Genomic DNA, 20680 nt, shown 5'->3' with positions numbered 1-20680 from the left:
CAAATAACTTTGTGCATTTATAAGAAGTTTTACGACAAAATCGTAAACCATTAAAGTAAAAGTTGTGATTCAGAAATCTATTACACATCTATCTATTTGACCACTGTTCCTTGTTATAAACAAAGCTTAAAAATATGAACCTGAAATTGGACCATTTTCTGGAGATAATATTTAGATTCTGTCTCTTCAAAAGTATTATGATAAAATTCCTTTCATTTTCCATAGACCTTGGTTTTATGAAAAGATTTTACATAATCACAGTCTATTTTTTGAAGAATATGAAAGAGAATCTTGCTTTCAATACTGAACATGGCATAAAATAGTGTTTTCATAGGAGCTAGAGGTAACTTTGAAATTACAAAACTTCTGAAGTGCTTAGAACTACCAGAAAATGTAGCTTTAATCTACTGTCTGTATGCCTGAAATACAGATATACATTTTACAAGGCTAGCCAATTTTATCAATATTTCACCTACTTTCATCGAAAAAAATGAATAAAGTATACAGTTAAAAACCAATGTTTTGTAAACATGGTTGTATTCAATACTTTCATGTCTCTTGCTCTATAGTGATCAGTATGCTACATGACACATAAAATGTTCATACCAAAGTTTAAATAGATGTGAAACTTTCCTGATTGGAAAGATTGTGCAGCTGATATAATCATTGCTAAATCACGATTTCTTTGTCACTTAGGTTTGTTTAGCGACAGGGTGGTGAGTTGTATCCGCCGTCCAGAGGAAGAACGAATGTTAAGGCCTGCTATAGAAGCTTTAGGTTTGTCCGGATCAGCCTGGATGGAAGGAGCACTAGGTGAAACTTTGTCAACAGTTTGTGATGGTACAGCATCTGTGTTCAAAGACTTTTCTTCTGTAACTGAGTCTTTAGGCAGACCATCGTTTGAGGTTTCAAGAATAAGTTTAAGGTCACTGCTACAGGAATCAGTTTCCATGGTTATTGGGTCTTCACTCTAACATAGAAAAAAAAGCTTATTACAGGTGAAGCATGGTAACAGTTTAAACACAAAATTATAGATAAAAAAAATTCATAGATAATTATATAAGAATACAGGTAGAAAGCTAAAACAATTGAATTTAACAAAAATATCAAATAAGCTAATAGTTTAAAGGTGTAAACATTCAGTTTTATGAAGATCAAATAAGCTAATAGTTTAAAGGTGTAAACATTCAGTTTTATGAAGATCAAATAAGCTAATAGTTTAAAGGTGTAAACATTCAGTTTTATGAAGATCAAATAAGCTAATAGTTTAAAGGTCAAAGATCAAATAAGAAATAATATATGTAGAATCATTTGTAGATGTTCACTTCACACTTTTACACATATTTTGGTGGGACTATTATCAAATTTAAAAAAAAAAAAATTTTTTGTTTCAAAAAAAAAATGTTTGATTTCATAGACTCCTGATTTTGTGGATGAATGTAGCTTAATGAATCTACTAACACTCATTTGGCAGCTGGTGAACATGGGAGTTTATGGATTGAGAATAGCAATGAAATCCATGAAAATATATCTTCCATAAAAAATGAATGATTTTATAGGATTGAAGTTAATTTTTTGTTCTATCTGTTGTCAGTATCGTTTTACCACTTTGATTTAAAAGATTCTGGAAGTTGAATTTCGTTAATGAATACTGTAAGATAGACAAAAAAAAAGCCAGAAAGATTAGATAGTACTGAAATGGCTCCTGCTTCAGGCATCTAAACGCATTCTACTTAAATTGAGAAAATGAGGATTGAGTTCATACTCACCCGAGAACTATTAGACGATGGTGCAGGACTAGGCTGTGACTGTTTTTCATCTTTGGTGTCTATCTCCACGCTTTCAGATGCTGAAGGATCGGTCCCTTCCTCTGGTACATACACTTCTCCGATTTCTCCTTCATCAAATACCACCATGGTACAGTAGCCATCTGTGGAACTCACAAAGAGGAAACGACCATCTGGTGACCTTCAACAGAAAATTAACATTTCATACAAAAAATTCATTAGTAGTTACTTTTCATTTAATATTGATTTTTTGCAAAGTTTATTGCCCCTTGAAAACTTAAGTCATTTTGAGGCAGAATCTGAAGTAGAAGCAGGGAGCTACCTCACTGAACAACATACAGAAGGACCATCACTTGCCATCCAGACAAATTAAGATAAAATGTTTTGTTCATGGACATAACAATGACAGTTCCTTATGTTCCTTAGAAACACAATCTACCACAGGTAGAGAGCATCAAATCATACATTATGGATCTAAACCAATGAATGTGAAGGCTAACACTCTCCCAACAGAGCTTTCATAGTTCCCACGGTAACATCATAATAGTACGAAATTAACACTGGCAACATTAATATATACATGGTATCGGTAATAATAATAAACCATTAAAACACTGAAATACATAAGTGAAGAAATTGTCTAATCTATTTATATTGATCTAGTAAAAATTAACTTATCTAAGCATAACTTATCTTATCTACTCAAGATGACATTGTACATTTGTACTGATATAAAAGTTGTTGATATTCACTTTTTGTAAACATGCCTCAATTTACAATCTTTGCCAAACCAAAGTCAGAAAATCTTTCAGACATTTCTGTGAGAGGTCAGTATTTACTATAGAAACACCTTATTCAGACTACACAGTAAGCCGTTGAAAGACTATACATCTGCATTCTACCTGTGATATGACATCGTGTACAAATGAGTATGAAGATTGGTCACATGGTATTTTCCCGATGTCCTTCTGAACTACATATAATGTTGGTTTGTAATTTAAGTGGGACCCACTTTTATTCCATTCTTTGTTTGGTTTTGATATTCCCACAAAGTTTTTCTTAACCTTAACAGATATCACTCAGCTGAAGTATGTTTTAATCTTAGCTTTGCATAAATACTGAGTGAAAACTTTCTCAGAAATTTTCTGAATCTCATAATTTGACAAATGAAGCATACATTGGGGCTTTAATGCTGTTTAAAGGGAACTTTGCCAACACAAATATACACATAATGTAATGATATTCACATGACTGACTTAACACCTATTACATTTATGCAAACAATTATTTTTTTTTATTTTAATTGATTTTTTGCATAAATCTTTATCACAATATTCACTAGTACTGTCAACTTTTATCAATTTTATCATTTCATGGACAAAAAAATTTGTTTTCAGTACCCACAAAAATTGGGAAATAAAAATTCCATAAGAACAAATAACTTCCATAAACTTCCATTTAACTCTCAGAGTCGTATCAACTTTTGCTTCAAAGATGTGTTGAGTCAAAACTAATTATATGCAGACATCTACATGTCTTTTTAACGTCCGAAGTCTCTAATAATCCAGGCAATCGAAACCAATTGAGTCAGAGGTAAAATGAAAGCCTGGTGCCTGTGAACAACATTACAGGTCTCCATCCTCTTGACATTAAAGACAATTAGAATTATCTTTTGAATTCTAAACAGCAATCGATTTTAACTTACCAGGCGAGATCACTAAGCTGGTGATAATGTATGTTGCTGATGTATCCAAATGGTGCTGTCTGTTGTGTGTCATACAGTAAAATGGAGTCTTCGGTCCCTATAGCAAACACTATCCTGTATGGCAGGCTGTCGGCAAACAATCATGAAATTATCAAGGATTCCCTAGTCTGATTCACAGAATTGTGTGTTATCAAATTTTAATCATTTTTCATATTTACACATCATCTGTTGCTACTCCATGAAATTTGACAAAAAAAATCTCAAGAGCAAATATCTTTAAGATTGAGTGAAATCACTTCAATTATGGCTCACAATTAAGAAATTTATCAGTTTTGGGAGCCATAGGTAATCGTCAAATCAACAGGCTGTTTTTTCCAATTTCCAAATTATCAGCTATAAGAAACTATTAGTTTCTTTCTATCAATAGCTTGAAATATTCAGAAGTTAATGATAAATGCTACAGAAAATCAATTATCTTATCTCTCCATCTAGATAAATTGACAATATTTGTGTGTTAAATAAACCACTTTTCTCTTACCAGAATAATGTTGTGTACTTTTCCCATTCTTTTAAATTGTTATTTGTGTGATCTGAAGAGAAAAAATGTTATAAAATATTTAAATAGATACATTTTTTGTTGCCTTTTTTTCATAACAACAAAGACTTTAAGTCTCCTGCATAAAATATTTTTAAGCGAAATATAACTACCAAGATACAGGATAACACAATAACAATTTTCAGTGATAGTCTCCATATATTAGCTGATTTTGAACATTTCTATTTCATTGAATATTTACAAATTTTAGCAACTCAAAACTCAAATAGAACCTTCCACATTAAATTTATCAAACATAAATTGATGTATGTGAAATGAAATTACATTTGAAAAATATCCAAACCCTGCAGAACATGCAAACTATATATATATTTCTGTATTGCTTATTTCTATCGTACACATTATCGACTCAGAAATATCCATGATTAAATATGTGTTATATCATGCACAACTATCAGGTTTAACATGCTAAAAAAGGGTATCAGCAAAAACCATATCATTTAACCAGTATAATTAAATACCTGTTGTTCCATTTCGATGTATTTTGCGTAGTTGGTAAAGCAGAGGGCTGCACCTGGCACATATCGTGGCTTTTTTGGGACTGGGTAAATAGACAGCAGGCCTGAAATGCATATTGATACAATTTACATGTGAACATAATGCCCGGTCTGAAACACAACTAATTAGTGTATTATTACACTATCTACTTCATACTTGTACTTGCTATTGAACAAAGGCTTACAAAATGAACAAAAGGCCCATAGTGCCTGCTGCATAAAATTTAGTCCCCTTCACCCAAAGATGCTTCTGATCAATGTATGTAGACAAGTAGATATTGTAATTTAAAGAAGTCCTTCCTGGAAAAGTTTTTGGTTCTTTTTACATCAAGATAAATGAGATCCATTTTGAGAGCGATTGCTTGTGATTCATAAGCGAAAACAGGTCTACGGTTTTCTCTGAAAAATTATTGCAACAACTTGAGGTCAGATTTAAAATATTGTCTGTAATGTTAATGGAAATCAGCTATTGGTCAATACCCAGGGATTAACACTAATTACAATGGAGCCTGCTTAATATCATGTTTAATTCCTCGGAGGAAAATGTGAAAAGAAGTGGAACACGACAATACAGTTGACATGTTTTGTCAGATGTCTATACTGAAGGGTAATTTTCTGATGTGTCAAACTGACTTGTGTCTTACAGAAAATGTTTGAAGACCAAAATTTGTAGTCTGCTTTGTTTTTCCAATATGTGCAGTGATTTTCCTAACATTTGTTTGTTTAGTCTACGAAATATCTAACCTGTTATCGTAAATAGTTGGAAAGAATCAAGTCATATTCACAGTTTACAAATGGTCACTTTTTTATGTGAGGTGTCATCGGCTGATACTTTCCTGCATAATCCATTTATCTGTTATTGTATAGGCTTCATAATAGGGCATCATCACTGAGTTGATATATACACAGTGTATCCAGGGCTCTCACATCCCATTTTGGGACTGGGGCCCAGGGCCTTAGAATTGGGGAAAATAATGTTTTCATTTGAATTGGGAAAACTCGGGGTCTTCATTGGTAAAAAAAGTACTATTTTGCATTGGGAATTCGGCCCCAAATCTGGCAGATCGAGAGCCCTGGTATCTCTGCAATTTTGATAAAATGGGTTCTGAGGAGCACTTCAAATTCATCAAACATGGCTAACAAGAACAGCTGACAGTGATGAACTGTTCACCTTTGATACAGCACCTTTCATTGGCTGTTATATATATCAGTGGTAATTTTTATGGCCAATCAGATGTTGTGAAACATGTCATAGGGAAAACCCAGTTTTAGAACATTTTACAGTCATCTTACACATACTCACTATAATTTAAGCGATAAATGATTTGATGTCAGATAAAAATGTCAATGTTATGATGTGACCATATGGATTTTCAATCTTAATTCCATAAGATACATAAGTACCCTGAATGAATTGTTTGGGAAAAATTACTACATTATCAGCAACATTTATGTGTTAGACATGGCCCTTACAGCATTAATCCATCATTCTCTCCTCATTTTCCAGCGATTTAACTGTGTTTTTTGTGATAGTCATCAAAATGAAGTGATATTAAGTGTTGCCAACATGAAGATAAGAGACATTACCAGATGTTGGATTACATAGAATATAGCAGGGAAAGAAATATAATATTAACCAGAAAGTGACATTAACCAACATGATATCATGTGGTTTCCACTGTATTGCCTTGGCAGACCACAGGGCTATTAGATTTTGAGGTGAGGCAGCCCTATTGTGAGGCAGCTTGGACCTTGTCTTTTGAATCATGTCCACAAGAACCAAAGATGCAAAGCCTCTCTAGGGCCCAGAAAATATTTTGAATATACATACTTGCTAAAGTTGTGCCTAGAAAATAGATATGTTGAGTTGATAACTTTATCGCCAATCTCCATACATCCTGCTGGTGTTATCAAAATCTCGCCATCAGGAGAAAACACCAGTCGTCGAAAGAACGATCGCATAGTATCATCATGAAACATCCTGAAAGTTTTAGGTTTTTCTGGTTTAACGTCAGATTTTATTTCTGTGTCTGCCTCCTTTGGAGGTTGTGGAAGGCTCATCTTCACGATACTCTGTACACAGTTCCTGCTGGAGACGCTATACACACGACAGGATCTGAAAATAACATACAAGGTAAATATGGTGGTGTTAAAGATTTCGGAATACGAATGCAGTTTATTTAAAATTTCTAAATGCTATATGCTTTTGTGACATCAAACTATCAAATGAAGAAGATACACAGGTATATCTGACATGAATACCATCAGATTCGAGCAATGGAGGACTGACATACACCAACATCACCAAATTTTTTTGAAAGAGTCAATCAAAACTAAACCCACTCAAAAATATTCTCTTGCACATTATTACTATAAAATCCAATATTCTTGTGGGGCTCAATTTTCATGGTTTTCAAAAAAAAAACTTTTTCGTGGAGACTTGATTTAGCAGATACTTGTAGCTCAATAAATCTGCTCATACTATTGAATGAGGAGTACCCACAAAAAGATTGAAAATAAACCCCCCACAAAAAGTAACTGTTTCACAGCCATAAGCATATGAACCAGATGCCCAAGTGCCTTAACAGTCACCCGAGTTACAATGCTGTTGGTCTTCTTGTAAAAGGTTCCATCCCAAGTTTACACTTTTAGATTCTTTTAAAAAACTTTGGAAAGTTTGAGTTAACTCCTGAGGACACAATTCCCAATTGATCAATCTTCTTTCAATGTAGGACAAAAAGGCTCATTTTGTGGATCGCTCATGACAGTTTGTCATGCTTTAACTCAATTGTCCATACCTGTCTGTACATAAGGTTGCCACAAACTCATTTTTTGGGTCAAATGTTACACCCTGTACAAAGCTCTTATGTTCATTGAACATAGCTAACTTCTGGTCTGAAAAACAAAACAGAATAAAAAGGTCAAAATTCGAAGATTTCAAATGTGTATTAATGTATTTTTTTTCTAGTCCTGTGTAAAAATTGGATTAGCTACACCAAGATCCAAAATGATTTATTTTACTTTTGTTTTCTCATTATCTTTTTTTTTTTGTTTTTTGTTTTTTGAGTGCATTAAATACTGAATTATCAAGATAGTTTTACATAACATACATAGATTTAAATGGAAATCTCAAATTGCTCAGCAGGTTTTTATGTCACTTATATTTCAAAGGTTTGAAAGATACAGCAATGATTAGGAAAGTTCATGTTATGATTTGGTTTACACAATATTTTATTTTCAGATTTTCATTTACAACATACACATACACAAATTTATAAAATTGAAAATGGATCTGGCAACAAGATTATAAATCTTATATCAAGCCATCTGATTTACTCCTCACCTTTTACAAGATCCCATAGAATAGCACTGTTGTCAACGGAACCAGATATCATGTATTTGCTATCTGATGACCAGCACAAATCGTAAATATCCTCAAGGTGACCCCTGTAAGTCAAGCATTTTCAAACTGAGAAACTTCAGGGTTATTTTAGTTACCTTAGAAATTTGTTTCGGGTTACCTTCGGGTTACCAGAGAAAGTTTTGGGTTACTTTGGTGTTATGGGAGAAAATTTCAGGTTACCTTAGGGTTACCCTCAAGCTTTGTGAGTTACCTGACAACTTTTTGGGATACCTGAAAGTTTGTTCGGGTTATCAGAAAATTTCTAGATAACACTTGAACCTTGAGGGTTACCAGAGAAACATTTGGATTACATTAGAACTTTTTAAATTATTGGAGAAACTTTTTTTGTTTACCAATAACCTTTTGGCTACCAGATACACTTCTAGGTTACCTTAGAACTTTACAGGTAACAAGAGAAACTTCTGGGTTACCTTAGGGCTGTTCCAGAATTAAATGTTTAGAGGGGCTGAGAGGTGCTTAATCTTTTACTCCAACCAGTCATATAATAAAATTTATTCAATACCCAAGTAGAGTTGTTGCCAATTTCAGTAACCCACACAATTAAATTTGTTACTTTAGCAACCCCCACAGAATTTTATTTTCCACGTTAACACGACACCCATAAAATTTCATTCTCTTGCCCTTTTTTTACACAAAAATACATGTTGCTTCCCTGAGTAAAAATGTTGTCAGTTTTCTCACAAAATTGTCAGTATATTTTCCCAAACTTTATGAAAAGATCACTGAATATTTCCCTTTTTCTGCATGCATAAACACAACAAATATTGACATTTCAAAACAGAAAAAAAAATCAGTATGTTGCCACACATTTCAAACTGGGAAAGTTGTTAGTTTTCAATCTATTAGCTACCATATCTATACTGGAAGTTTGCAAGCAAGGAATGCAGTGGATGGAAGTACTTGTTATATGCCATTTTTATTTCATTTATTTCACACATTGTCAGTAATTTCTCGTCATGTCATTTCCAGGCAAAAATGTAATTTGCTTGTTACTAGTCTGCTACTATGTACTGATGTGGTTTTGTATCACAAACATGCCTTGTGGTTTTGTATCACAAACATGCTTTGAGTTAGCTTGACTACTACCAACAAAAGTGCTTATGCACAAATGGCCCCATTAAGGATTTGAGGCCATTTTGGCCAAGCCATATGGCCACCTCTTGAATATTCCAGTTATCCTTCACTATATATCCTACAAGAGTTTCAAAACCAACATGAGTAATCTGCTTTCAACTTTTGGATCACAATCAGAAAAATGAATTAATGATTTAATTTTGATCTCTTTCAAAATCAAACAACTGAATTGTTTGACCCACAAATTCTTGATTTTCTGTAACAAGTTAACTCCCACATTTTTATTTTTTGGGGTTCCCATTTAACCAGTCACCCATGCAATTCAATTTGTAAAGGCAACAATCACACAAAATACATTTGTGTTTTTCCCAACCTCACAAAAAAATAAATCATATGCCGCCCAATGCCCGACACATTCAATTCTGGAACTGCCCTTAGAACTTCAAAGCTAACAAAAAAAACTTTTGGGTTACTTTAGAACTTTGTGGGTGACAAGAGAAACTTTTGGGTTACCTTAGAACTTTTTGGGTGACAAGAGAAACTTTTGGGTTACCTTAGAACTTTGTGGGTGACCCAGCTCTCCTTGTTATCCTCCTCTTCCTCTTGGAAGATGCTGTTCGCTGGAGTAGACTGGTCACTCAGCTTCCAGAATATTATCACAGCATCTATAAATAGTACATGTCATTGGATAACATCATCATTTAACACATACCTTGTATATGTGACGGAATTAACAGATTCTACTCATCATTTACCACAGGTTTCTTTTCTATTTCCATATAGTGGGGTTTAAAATGCTGTACTAAAGAAGTTATGTGTGAGCAAATAAAATTGAGAGGGGAAAATTTGTGGGAATACAGTGCTATACTGTTAGAAGATCACTGGACCACAGCTATCAGAACTGCTTATTCAATGTACTGTTTTGAGGATATATATAGTCACAGTTGATAACAAGCAGAAAAGAACAAACCAAATATTATAATTTCATTATCATCATTATCATTTTTTTGTAGTTTCATACATTAATTAAACCTGTTTTAAACTCAAAAACAAAGAAATAGATCTTATTCCGAGTGATAAGACAGAACAATTAAACAAATTTTATTCATCACTCATGTCAGAGTGTGATAACCTTACCATCTCCAGCAGATGCCAGCATCTCACCTGAAAACAAACACCAAATCAAAAATGACATACATGAATAATTACTTGTTAACAGTGAACTCAGTTCCCACTAACCTAAGATTTTAAATACTTATTCATTTCCTTAAATATTAATGGATCTCTTATAATGTACCATTTGTACTTCATAAATCTAATCTGTTATGGGAACTCCTCAAGGCAGTTGTACTCCACAACGTACCAAAGTTTTCCAATTACCTATTAACTGGGTAGATAGAGTTTAAACACAAATTATAAGAGCATGAGAAAAAACAAATTACAGGATAAATTGTAAGACTGAAAAACAACTGTACCATCTGGAGAAAATCGGCACACATTGACAGCTTTAGTGTGACGTTTCAAGTTCGACAGGAATTCAACATTTCCTTTTCCATCTCCTCCAATTGTTACTTGCCACATCTGAAAACAAAACGTATAATTTAAACGTTGAAACAAGAGGCCCAGAGGGCCTATATCACTCACATTTTCTTTCACAGTATATGTTATAGTGCATTATGATCACCTATCAATACCTTTATAGAATGTTTGCATGCACATGTTTTAAACTGGCAGATAATTGTGACGGTGCACACAGGACTCTTACCTGTACATATAATTATGTTTCATATTTTGTGGAAATTGCATACCTATTATATGTATATATTTTATCAGTTGTCGGACGGCTGTTTATTAGGATTTCTAGGACTTGTCAGTAAGACTTTCCAAGACCTTTAGAACCAATGCTGTATATACCTAATATAATAAATAATACAATAATAGATCAGCTGTTTAATGTAATGAAAATTTCAATGCAAATAAACTCAACAATATCACACTGCCAACATTAACATGAAAATAACTAAGGTCCTTTATCATTTCTTTTTTCAAAATGATATATAACCTATGAACTATTTCAACAATTTCACATAATCATCGTAAAAATTATCTATACCAAGTATGCTGTTACATCGTTTAATACTGAATATAGTAATAATAACATAAATCTGTCTGATGGTAATTATCATTTCAATTTTACCTTATGAACAGTGAATATACATATCATTGTCACCCTTTCAGGAAATTCAAATTATTTTCATATCACGTTGCATATATTTTAGTGTCCTTTGATGTCTGGATAATTTCAGATTTACATTCTTTTTGATACAGACATTATTCAGCAAACTGTCAAAGCTTGCATTGATAATGGATGTTCTACAGTCTAAGTCACCAATATGCTTAAGCCTAAATGCAAACAATTACCAAGTACATTGGATCCTGCATAAGATACATGTCATACTAAAAGCATGCAGGATGAAAAGTATTTGAATGAAAAAAGAAACCAGCAACAATCTGAGCAGCAAGATTATCAACTGCTACAGTCTGAACAATGTATTTCTCATCAAAATCTGTACACAAAACGATGAAATTTGTAAAATAAACTGATTTGTCAAAAAAGGCAATAGGCCTGTTAAATTGATTACCATATCTTCTGGGTTATAAGTATTGTCTGGACATCGATTATGGACCATTAGGTATTTCAGAAGTCGTTCTATCAGGGTGTATCACATGCACTATTGCATGACCTTGCACCTTGATAATTTTGGTTGCTGTAACATGTCACGCTTCCAGAAGGAACCAAAAACAGTGACTTAAAAAAAAGATACAATTACACCAGTACAAGACTATCAAGTCTTTTAAGGAGTACCTGTCCATCACATGTTTATGATTGAAACAAGTCATCTAGAACTATCATTCGCAACTGTATACAGGATAATTTTAAGATTGAAATCAAAATAACATTCTTGTGGATTTAATTAATCATACCTTTTAATATGAATCACAATAATATCTTCTGAACTTTCATGGTTGCTTGGGAAGCCATAGCGAGTGTTTACAATAGTCTGTTGCATCCTGGGATCTATAGGTAATCAGGTCAAATTCTAGAAAGACCGCCATGCTTGTTTACGATTAGAATGGCTTTGCGTAACTTTCAAAAAATTATATGGGACTATAAGAATTTTGTCAGCATGCAAGGCCTTCGCTAATATCTCTAAAAGTACAGACAATGATGAAGATATCGTTAAGTAAACTGTACGTAATATCAGGCCCTATATCTGTGTGCAGACAATCTCTGAAAGCTCCCAAGTCAAATGAGTTTGATAATTGCTCATTTGTTAACTGATATGAAATGTTTCACTGATGATCTTGATTTTCTTTCATTCTTTAAAAGGTGTTTCTGGTTTCATTTTTATTTTTTAATTGAATAAAATAATTGAAATTGAATGGTTACAGTTTCACTAATTTTTTTAATTGTTCCAGAAGTTTGTTTTTAAAGCATATAGATGTACAATTTATGTCCATACATTATCATAAATTTGATATGGAATAATAAAAATGCTTTCTTTTCTAATCAGTGCCTACCCATCCATCCTAGAATTCGATACTTTGTTTTCGTCTGTAGAAATTGTAAATACATACACGAACAAACTTATCTACACCAGCTGTGGCAAGTCGTCGGATTTTCTGAGTTCCTGGTTGGAAATCCACACTATAAATAGGGTCTCTTTCATGCCATGATATCTCAGGTGTGGTTACTTTCATCTGAAATGAAAAGCAGAATTTAGAAGAAACATGTATATGTACTGGTAAGTCATCACATTTTACCCTTGATAACACTTGAACAACAATTGAAAAATATTTCCAGTTTTGTGTAAATTTTTTGTGATGCTTTTCAATTTCTACCACAATCAGTGGGTGTTATATAACTCCTAAGGCATCAATTAATCATTCCAAATGATGTATGATAAAATGTAAAAATGTTTGGATGTAACGTGTAACATACTAAACAAACTCTATTATTGGACATGTCGTGATAAACTTTTACAGCAGTGATATATCAAATCATAAATTCCATTTACATCAACATGAGTGTAAGATTTGATTTATCATTTAACCTGTGTAGCTGAAAAATAAGGAAAAACTCTTCTTTTTTTTCTTGTTTTCGTACACTATATACTTATTTTTGAAGTGTCTTACAATATTTATGATACCACTTTATGACATCATGTAAGCCACTTATGTGATAAATCTTGTTTCAGAAAGAAAGCTACATGTTCCAATTGCATTTGTACTTATATCTGGCAACATTTGTGTTTTGTTTGGTTGTTGGTTAATTTTGCCATGTTTACAGCTTCATTCATGTTTATGCAGGATGTTTTTGAAGTTAATGATGACTTCGAGGAACTTTTAACATACTAGAGGCATGTCCTATGCTATCAAATTCAATAAGGGTAAAACTAATGCCGAACCAGGGTAGAATTTTCCAGTCAAATATGGACAAAGAGATTTGACAATTATATAACTGCAATTTCATGTTTCGGTAATGGTATAAAAATAAATAACCTTAGAGACTCATGCATGTTACAGCGTTCAAGCAATATTTCCCTTATTTATAATAATGTGATGCCTATAATAATACACTGATAGATAAAATGTTTTTTTCGACAAACCTGCATATGATTTAAAACATTTACAGTCGTGAACTTCATACAAATGTATATAATCTCATTTTTTCATCAATCTATTGAGTTAACTTTTTGCAAAGTTAATGACACATCTCTGAAATTTTGTATTGGCAGCAATTTCAAAAATACGTTTTAAAAAGTGAAGCATCTTAAGATTTGATATGAAAACACTTATGTTTTGCTAATCAGATGTACATGTGTTTCACATTTCATTATTTACAGATATACTTCTGTACAGTCAACGACCATCGATGGATTGACAGTTTTATGGGTTAAAAAAGAAACGAACAATCGGCTAATTATGCTTCTATAAATGGGCTTACATGAAGAATATGCAGATCAATAATTTAAGATTAACTCTTTTAATTTCCGACCGGAATATCAAAACAATTTGCCGACCATGCCACCCGTCAATATATTGACATCGTGCCATCCATCCCCACTAATTATACAATGCAGTAAAAGACACATAAACAAAGACGAAAAGTTAAATAAATAAATATGAATTAGAGACAGCACTACAGCAATAATTATGGTGATGTAAATCATCAAAGCGTAAAAAACAAAAACAGCTGATAGTCATCAGCATATATATGTCTTTTCACAAAGCGATCATAGAGAACCGCGTGCATTTTCCCGATTATGTCAGACAAGTTTACTGAGCAGTACATATCATAAATGAGTATTGAAGTGATAAACTACATTTACCCTGTCTTCAGCGGCTAAAAGCCTCCTAAAGATTCCAGAAGAAGATAATTTTCTTTCAGTATTTCATTACAACAACACAAATTTGGCGGCAATTTCACGAATATATCTGTCGCTGTCAACGAAGCGCTTGATTGCATTAGAATATAATAACAAGAACCGGAACGGAATCCGGATAGTATCAAGCTGTTACTCCAATACACATGCTGAAAAAATTATCACGAATCTCTATGCTATATCTAAGTGTGTGATATACGTAAGAAAATACCATTTTGATGAGCACCAAAATTGGTGCAAGAGATATTCATTTCAGACGTAGGAGTTATGTGACCGCATGTTTCTTTACCACGTTTTGGATCTAAATTCTTTTGCATCAAAACCGACTCATGCAGGTCATTCCAAATATCGACGATTCTAAATGTGTAGGTTCCCTTTGGTCCTTTGCTCTGCCCATTTGATTTGATGAAAAAGGCTAACAAGCGGCTATCTTGAACTTTAACAATGAAATTTGTTATCGCTCTTCCTTGAGAAATGGACCTTTCTCAAATTTCATCCATAGGCTACCATCACGCGACCAACAATCGGCCATCTTGGATTTGATACTCAAAGATTATTATCGGTATTTCTTGAAAGATGTTTTCACATCCTATATAACCAAGAAAAAGAGGAACCGAGAGAAAAGAAGGAAAAGGGTTCAATTTAAAAGAACAAATAAAGATCAAACAATGGTGGGCGCCAAGATTCCTCTGGTTGAAAAAATATTGCATTGATTAATTAGGGAAGCTTTCGTTTACCCGATCGCATGTGGCACGGTTTCGTTTCGCAGAAAAGAACAGACCCACACCACCTTTTCGTACCAATATGACGGCCGATGACAAACTATACTAGACACTCCACTTTGAACATTTTTATTTTGTAACATTTCTAGTTTCTGATAAATTGTTTTCGGACATCAACAATAATAATGACTTAATAACAGCCTTATTTTTAAGAGCAACTAAAATACAATAAAACGACTGCAGATTTATCTATCTTTCAGCAAATAATAAAATAATGACAGACTTTTTTCCATATTAAAATCTCTCCTTCAAAGTCAATACAAGGTGAGGAAATTTCATAAGATAAATAGTGTATTAAGATAAAACATTACTGTTTAAATTTTCAGTTGTAAATCAATTTGCGTCAGTTTTCGTATTGGTTCCGTTGTTGTACACATTGTTCTCGTTCGAGTACGTGACATTACTTACTTAGATTGACCGATGTAAATGAAGCAGAAGACGCTTACTCTTCCGGAATACCTGGTCTTATTCTCCTTTTACTTTTTGAGGAGTCTGCGTGTAAACTTTTCTTTTGTTCGTACTATGTCCTAATTATTATGGAATTGGAGTTTGAATTATGTTAATGTTGTCATGTTGCTATTTTCTTGATGATTATTTTTGATGGCTGAATGAAAAATAGACTATGCCATTTTGCTCCTAGTGCCACCTAATACATATATACCAATTTTCACGAAAATCAGACGATATCTAAAATTTGGCCAAATTTTGACCACAGCTGACTGCTCAGATGACCGATCAATGGGCACTGAAAAATAGACTATGCCATTTTGCTCCTAGTGCCACCTAATACATATATACCAATTTTCACGAAAATCGGACAATATCTAAAATTTGGCCAAATTTTGACCACAGCTGACTGCTCAGATGACCGATCAATGGGCACTGAAAAATAGACTATGCCATTTTGCTCCTAGTGCCACCTAATACATATATATCAATTTTCACGAAAATCGGACAATATCTAAAATTTGGCCAAATTTTGACCACAGCTGACCGCTCAGATTACCGATTGGAAAAATTCAAGTGGCCTGCACTCCGTCCCACATATATGAATATGTGTGTAAAGTTTTGTTAAATTCCATGCAATAGTTTTTCAGAAACGCGTCGGAAACCTCGCCGGCGGAAGAAAGTGGAAGAAATAAGAATAATATAAATAAGAAGAAGAAGAAACAGAGCAAACACAATATGTCTCCCCACTTCGTTTGGGGGACATAACTACTATGCAGGATGGACAGTCAATTGCTTTAGCATAGAAGACCAGCTGTTAATGACTCTCATGAAATTAAGGCTCAACTGTAGGGATTTAGATTTAGCAGAGAGATTTAACACAAGCCGTGCAACTGTTTCAAATATCATAAATACTTACATTTCTGCTCTACATGAAATTTTATATGATGGTGTCTTGAAAGCTGTCGGTATACCTAGTCAGTTAAAATGTAAGGGGTCTATGCCAAAGTCTTTCAAAGACTTTAGTTCTGTCAGAATATCAATGGATGCTACAGAAGTTATTCAAGATGTTTCATCAGACATGATTTGTCAATCTCTTTCCTATAGTAACTATAAAAGTAGGCATGCTGTCAAACCTGTAACATGTGTAGCTCCAAATGCAGCATTGGTATATTGTTCTGATTTGTACCCTGGATCAACTTCTGATGCAGCCATTGTAGAACATTCCAGGTTACTTGCTAAAACCAGGGGACATGATACTGGCTGATAAGGGTTTCAATATTTTTGATAAACTACATCCTGGTGTTTCATTAAATATCCCTCCTTTCCTGTCAAACGAAGGTCATTTTACCAAAGAGGAGGCAGAACTTTGTTTTAAGATTGGAAGAAGTAGGATCCACATTGAGCGAGCAAATGAAAGAATAAAGAATTTTGAGATTTTAAATCACATACCAGCACAATACAAACATTTATCAACAAAACTTTTTCAAGTTTGCTGCCGTCTTGTCAATGTTCTGGTGCCATTGTTAAAGGAAATTGCAGATAAATATGAAATTGTCCAGTCTTGAAATGTCAGGTGTAGACCAGTCTGTTTTTCTATTTATAATTTAATATTTCTTGCACATTCTACTATTTTCTCAGCTTTAAATCTTGAGCTCAGCTCTTAAAAGGACATGTAAGCTAATATTTCCATACCAGCATTAGTGATGGGTTATCACTGGGTTAAGGTTTTTGCCTGCTGTTCTTAACGAATCAAGCATAAAAAGAATTCACTTAAAACTGTTTTCTCATGAAATACTGAAGGCATTCAAATTTAACTTCACACATGAGTTTGAGACCATATGGTACTTTATACATGTACTACTGTTAAGACATATACAGTAAGTCATGACAATCATTTAATAATTTCTTGTACTCTAGAAGTAATAACTATTTATTGTTTCATAATACTTTCACTGGAACATCTTATCTTACTGATCATTTATCTGTAGATGTACAATATCGTGATCATTATCTGTAGATGTACAATATCGTGATCATTATCTGTAGATGTACAATATCGTGATCATTATCTGTAGTTGTAAAGAATTTGTTGAGATGTTATCTATAGATATAAAAACATGTTGCAAATAGAGTTGTAGTACAATTTGACATTTTTTAAAAATTAAACTGCTTTAATGACAGTGATGGCAAGAACGTGATGAAATAAAAATCAATCAGAACAGAAATATTAGGTGTCCACATTTGATCTTTTGTTATCCTTATCACCTGAAAGTCTTTTGTTGTCCAGACAGCAAGGTCACAACATTGAGTCCCTGTCAGGTACAGCTGGCCCTGTATCTGGTGCCAGTAGTCATGTGACTGTTTTAGCACAATCTTTCCATCATCTGACATTTCTGAAACAGTACACATATTGGACTTAAAACTAAATAACAAATATTGGAATTAAAAATACACTGATCTGAGTAATCTCCATTACGTACCACATATGCGTGGTCATATACAGGCTAATATACACAGCCTATGTATCAAATTAATATAAACTTTTGTTAGAAACAGTTGAAAACAGGTGGGGAAGTTTCGAGTACCGGGTAGTCGTCTTTAGAACATAAATTATCTTGGCAAAAGGGAATTGTATATCTGTAACTTGACAGAAATTGAATATGTCAATCTGATACACATCTTTTAAGTGGTTTCAGTCTGAATATCTCCTTGAAATGAACAATTTAGTCTGACTGTTAGCAAAGTCACAGAGCTTTTAAAGAAGTTCTTAGTTACTTCTTACCCAGAAAAAATCTTTGATAGATTCACACGCCTCTAATATTGTCATGTCTCTGGCTGTGTATGGGCATTTCAACTCAACTATGTCTGGTGATGAAGTTAAGTGGTTTCTACACTGATGATGGATACTCCCATCATTCTTAAACTCTCCTTGTACAAATCCATCAGGTGATGCACCAAGTACCCCAGACTCATGCAGCCATATACCTGTATATAAGAAAAGCATGATCAAATCAGTAATTCAGGTACAATTTTATGTCTAGCAAATATTGTGATTAATAAAAAAACATATTTCAAAAAGAAACCTTCTACGTTCTGCCAGATAAGTTAAAAGTGTAAGTAAGACTTTTTCATGTGTACTGATCAATACTCCAAAACAGAGGCCAAGGTTGATAACGTTTAATCAAAATATGCCAGATTTGATACATTTAATAACGTCAGCCAAAGAATTAGATTACAAGTTACAAACTGCATACACATTGGTTTCAAACTTGCCTGTCTGCACCACAGTTACTCCTCCTTTCTTACAATATTCTTCAATCCCATTTTTTCATGAGCTACACCCCACTAGGCGCTCATTTCTCCAAATTGTATGCACTAAGGAGTCTTTTCTTCAAGGAAATTGACAACCCGGAAGTATGTTACTGACATTTTAAGTAAACATGAAATATAGCCACCTTGACATGTTTTTGCTCTTCAAAACAGCTCTACGGTTATTGTGAATATACATTAAAACAGGCATAGCTGCAAACTGTGTGAAATAAATGTCAGTAGTGATTCTTCTGAAAAATGTCTTAAAACTCTTATTTGTTGAACATGATAATGACACAACATTTTACATGATTAATCTTTCAGTTAGTTACTTTCATACAACTCGAATCCTTCAGAAAAGAATAAAAATATATCTACATAGTGAATTGTTCTACCTACTTTGATTTGCAGCAACAAGAATGTCTCCAAAATTTGATGCAGTAAAGCGCAATTTCCTGACTGCTGCCCAAAGGGAATTCTCTCTTTGACCAATGGTAGCATAGGCTGTCTCTTTCAGCTTTTTCTGCGATACAACCAAGTGTTGCCTCGACCATGTTTTGGTGTCCTTAGCTGAGAGGTAGTTAGGGTTCATCAGCCAGTCATCCATTAGGGGAACTAGTACTTCCTGAACCCCTGTGTCATCAGCCAGAATCCAATGTAAAGCTGCAATAAAATACTTTTATATAAACATAATTAATGAAAGCATTAAAAGATGTATGGTAAAGATTTCACAGGTATACATGAGATTAACACTCATTGTTACCCCATTGAACCGCCATTTCTTTTCCACGTGCTATATGAATATGATAAAGAATAATATGATTAAATCAAATAAATAAAACACAATACTCAACAAAAACAAACCATATACTATTTCAATATTTCAGTCATGTAATATGCAAGACGAACGCAGTATGGAAAATGCGTTGATTTATGTAAAATCTTTAACAGGAAACACGGCTGTAGACATATAGTCCGTGGAGGAAGTATGAAGATAAACACCAATAAACATTCTATATAACTGAAATTAGTTTTGTCGTGATTCCTAATAATATGATTAAATGGCTTCAGACTCATCAGTTATCTATCATATAAAACAATGACGGAAACTTATGCTTTCTTTGTACTGATGTTAGCATATGTAGAAACACAGGATTTTTGTCAAATTCTACAAAGTTCTAACAGCACTTGTTAACTTTCTAACGTTCCGCCTCGACCCCTCAGACAAATTTGGTCGCTTTCGCGTAAGCAGTTGTAACAGTAGGACCGGTGAAACCTGCAAGAAAAACGCCAGTAGTTTTCAGAATTTCAGCATAAAGTAGGGGCGTTGCACTAACATATTTCCGAATACATTGTGCTTTTAAAAATGAGTGAAATAGATGGTATCTTAATTGTAGTAAATTCTTTTATGCCTGGTCAGCAATTCCGAAACTGCGCATTTTGAACTTTACATATATCAGGTCCAACATCCGGTACATGTGCGTTCGTGTATAGTGGATTAACTCCAGACCATGTGAACCGTTTCAAGCGGGTTTCGCGAAAGTGGCCAAAGCGTGCCAGAACGATTCGGAACTAAAACGAACCAGGGT

The 20680-nt window shown here is 33.6% G+C and overlaps 1 protein-coding gene and 1 pseudogene across 1 annotated transcript; both read right to left on the bottom strand.

Moving 5' to 3' along the window:
- Positions 1–688: 688 nt before the first annotated feature.
- Positions 689–14548, bottom strand: LOC132564472 (chromatin assembly factor 1 subunit B-like). The gene is made up of 13 exons (XM_060229126.1): positions 14497–14548; positions 12743–12865; positions 10579–10684; positions 10241–10267; positions 9657–9768; positions 7949–8052; positions 7404–7500; positions 6437–6721; positions 4570–4670; positions 4031–4082; positions 3493–3618; positions 1770–1968; positions 689–970 (listed from the first exon to the last, which is right to left on the bottom strand). The coding sequence occupies exons 2-13, from the start codon at positions 12863–12865 to the stop codon at positions 689–691; spliced, it is 1614 nt and encodes a 537-aa protein (XP_060085109.1). The 5' UTR covers positions 14497–14548.
- A 2341-nt stretch (positions 14549–16889) lies between these two features.
- LOC132564462 (uncharacterized) lies at positions 16890–19698 on the bottom strand (annotated as a pseudogene).
- Between the last annotated feature and the right edge of the window lie 982 nt (positions 19699–20680).

Source organism: Ylistrum balloti, unplaced genomic scaffold, assembly GCF_031769215.1.
Source record: "Ylistrum balloti isolate Yb309-2 unplaced genomic scaffold, AGI_CSIRO_Ybal_v1 Utg372288, whole genome shotgun sequence".
NCBI lineage: Eukaryota > Metazoa > Mollusca > Bivalvia > Pectinida > Pectinidae > Ylistrum > Ylistrum balloti.
Note: the sequence above shows the minus strand (reverse complement) of the source record. Positions and strands in the feature narration are given on the sequence as shown.

What these genes read in the sequence shown, in the direction of transcription:
- LOC132564472 (XM_060229126.1), bottom strand. Translation starts at nt 12,865, where the DNA reads ATGAAAGTAACCACACCTGAGATATCATGGCATGAAAGAGACCCTATT. An exon ending in GCAACCTTATGTACAGACAG is followed by an intron (nt 6,722 to 7,403) that starts GTATGGACAATT and finishes TGTTATTTTCAG; the next exon opens with ATCCTGTCGTGTGTATAGCG. An exon ending in AAGTACACAACATTATTCTG is followed by an intron (nt 3,619 to 4,030) that starts GTAAGAGAAAAG and finishes GTTTGCCGACAG; the next exon opens with CCTGCCATACAGGATAGTGT.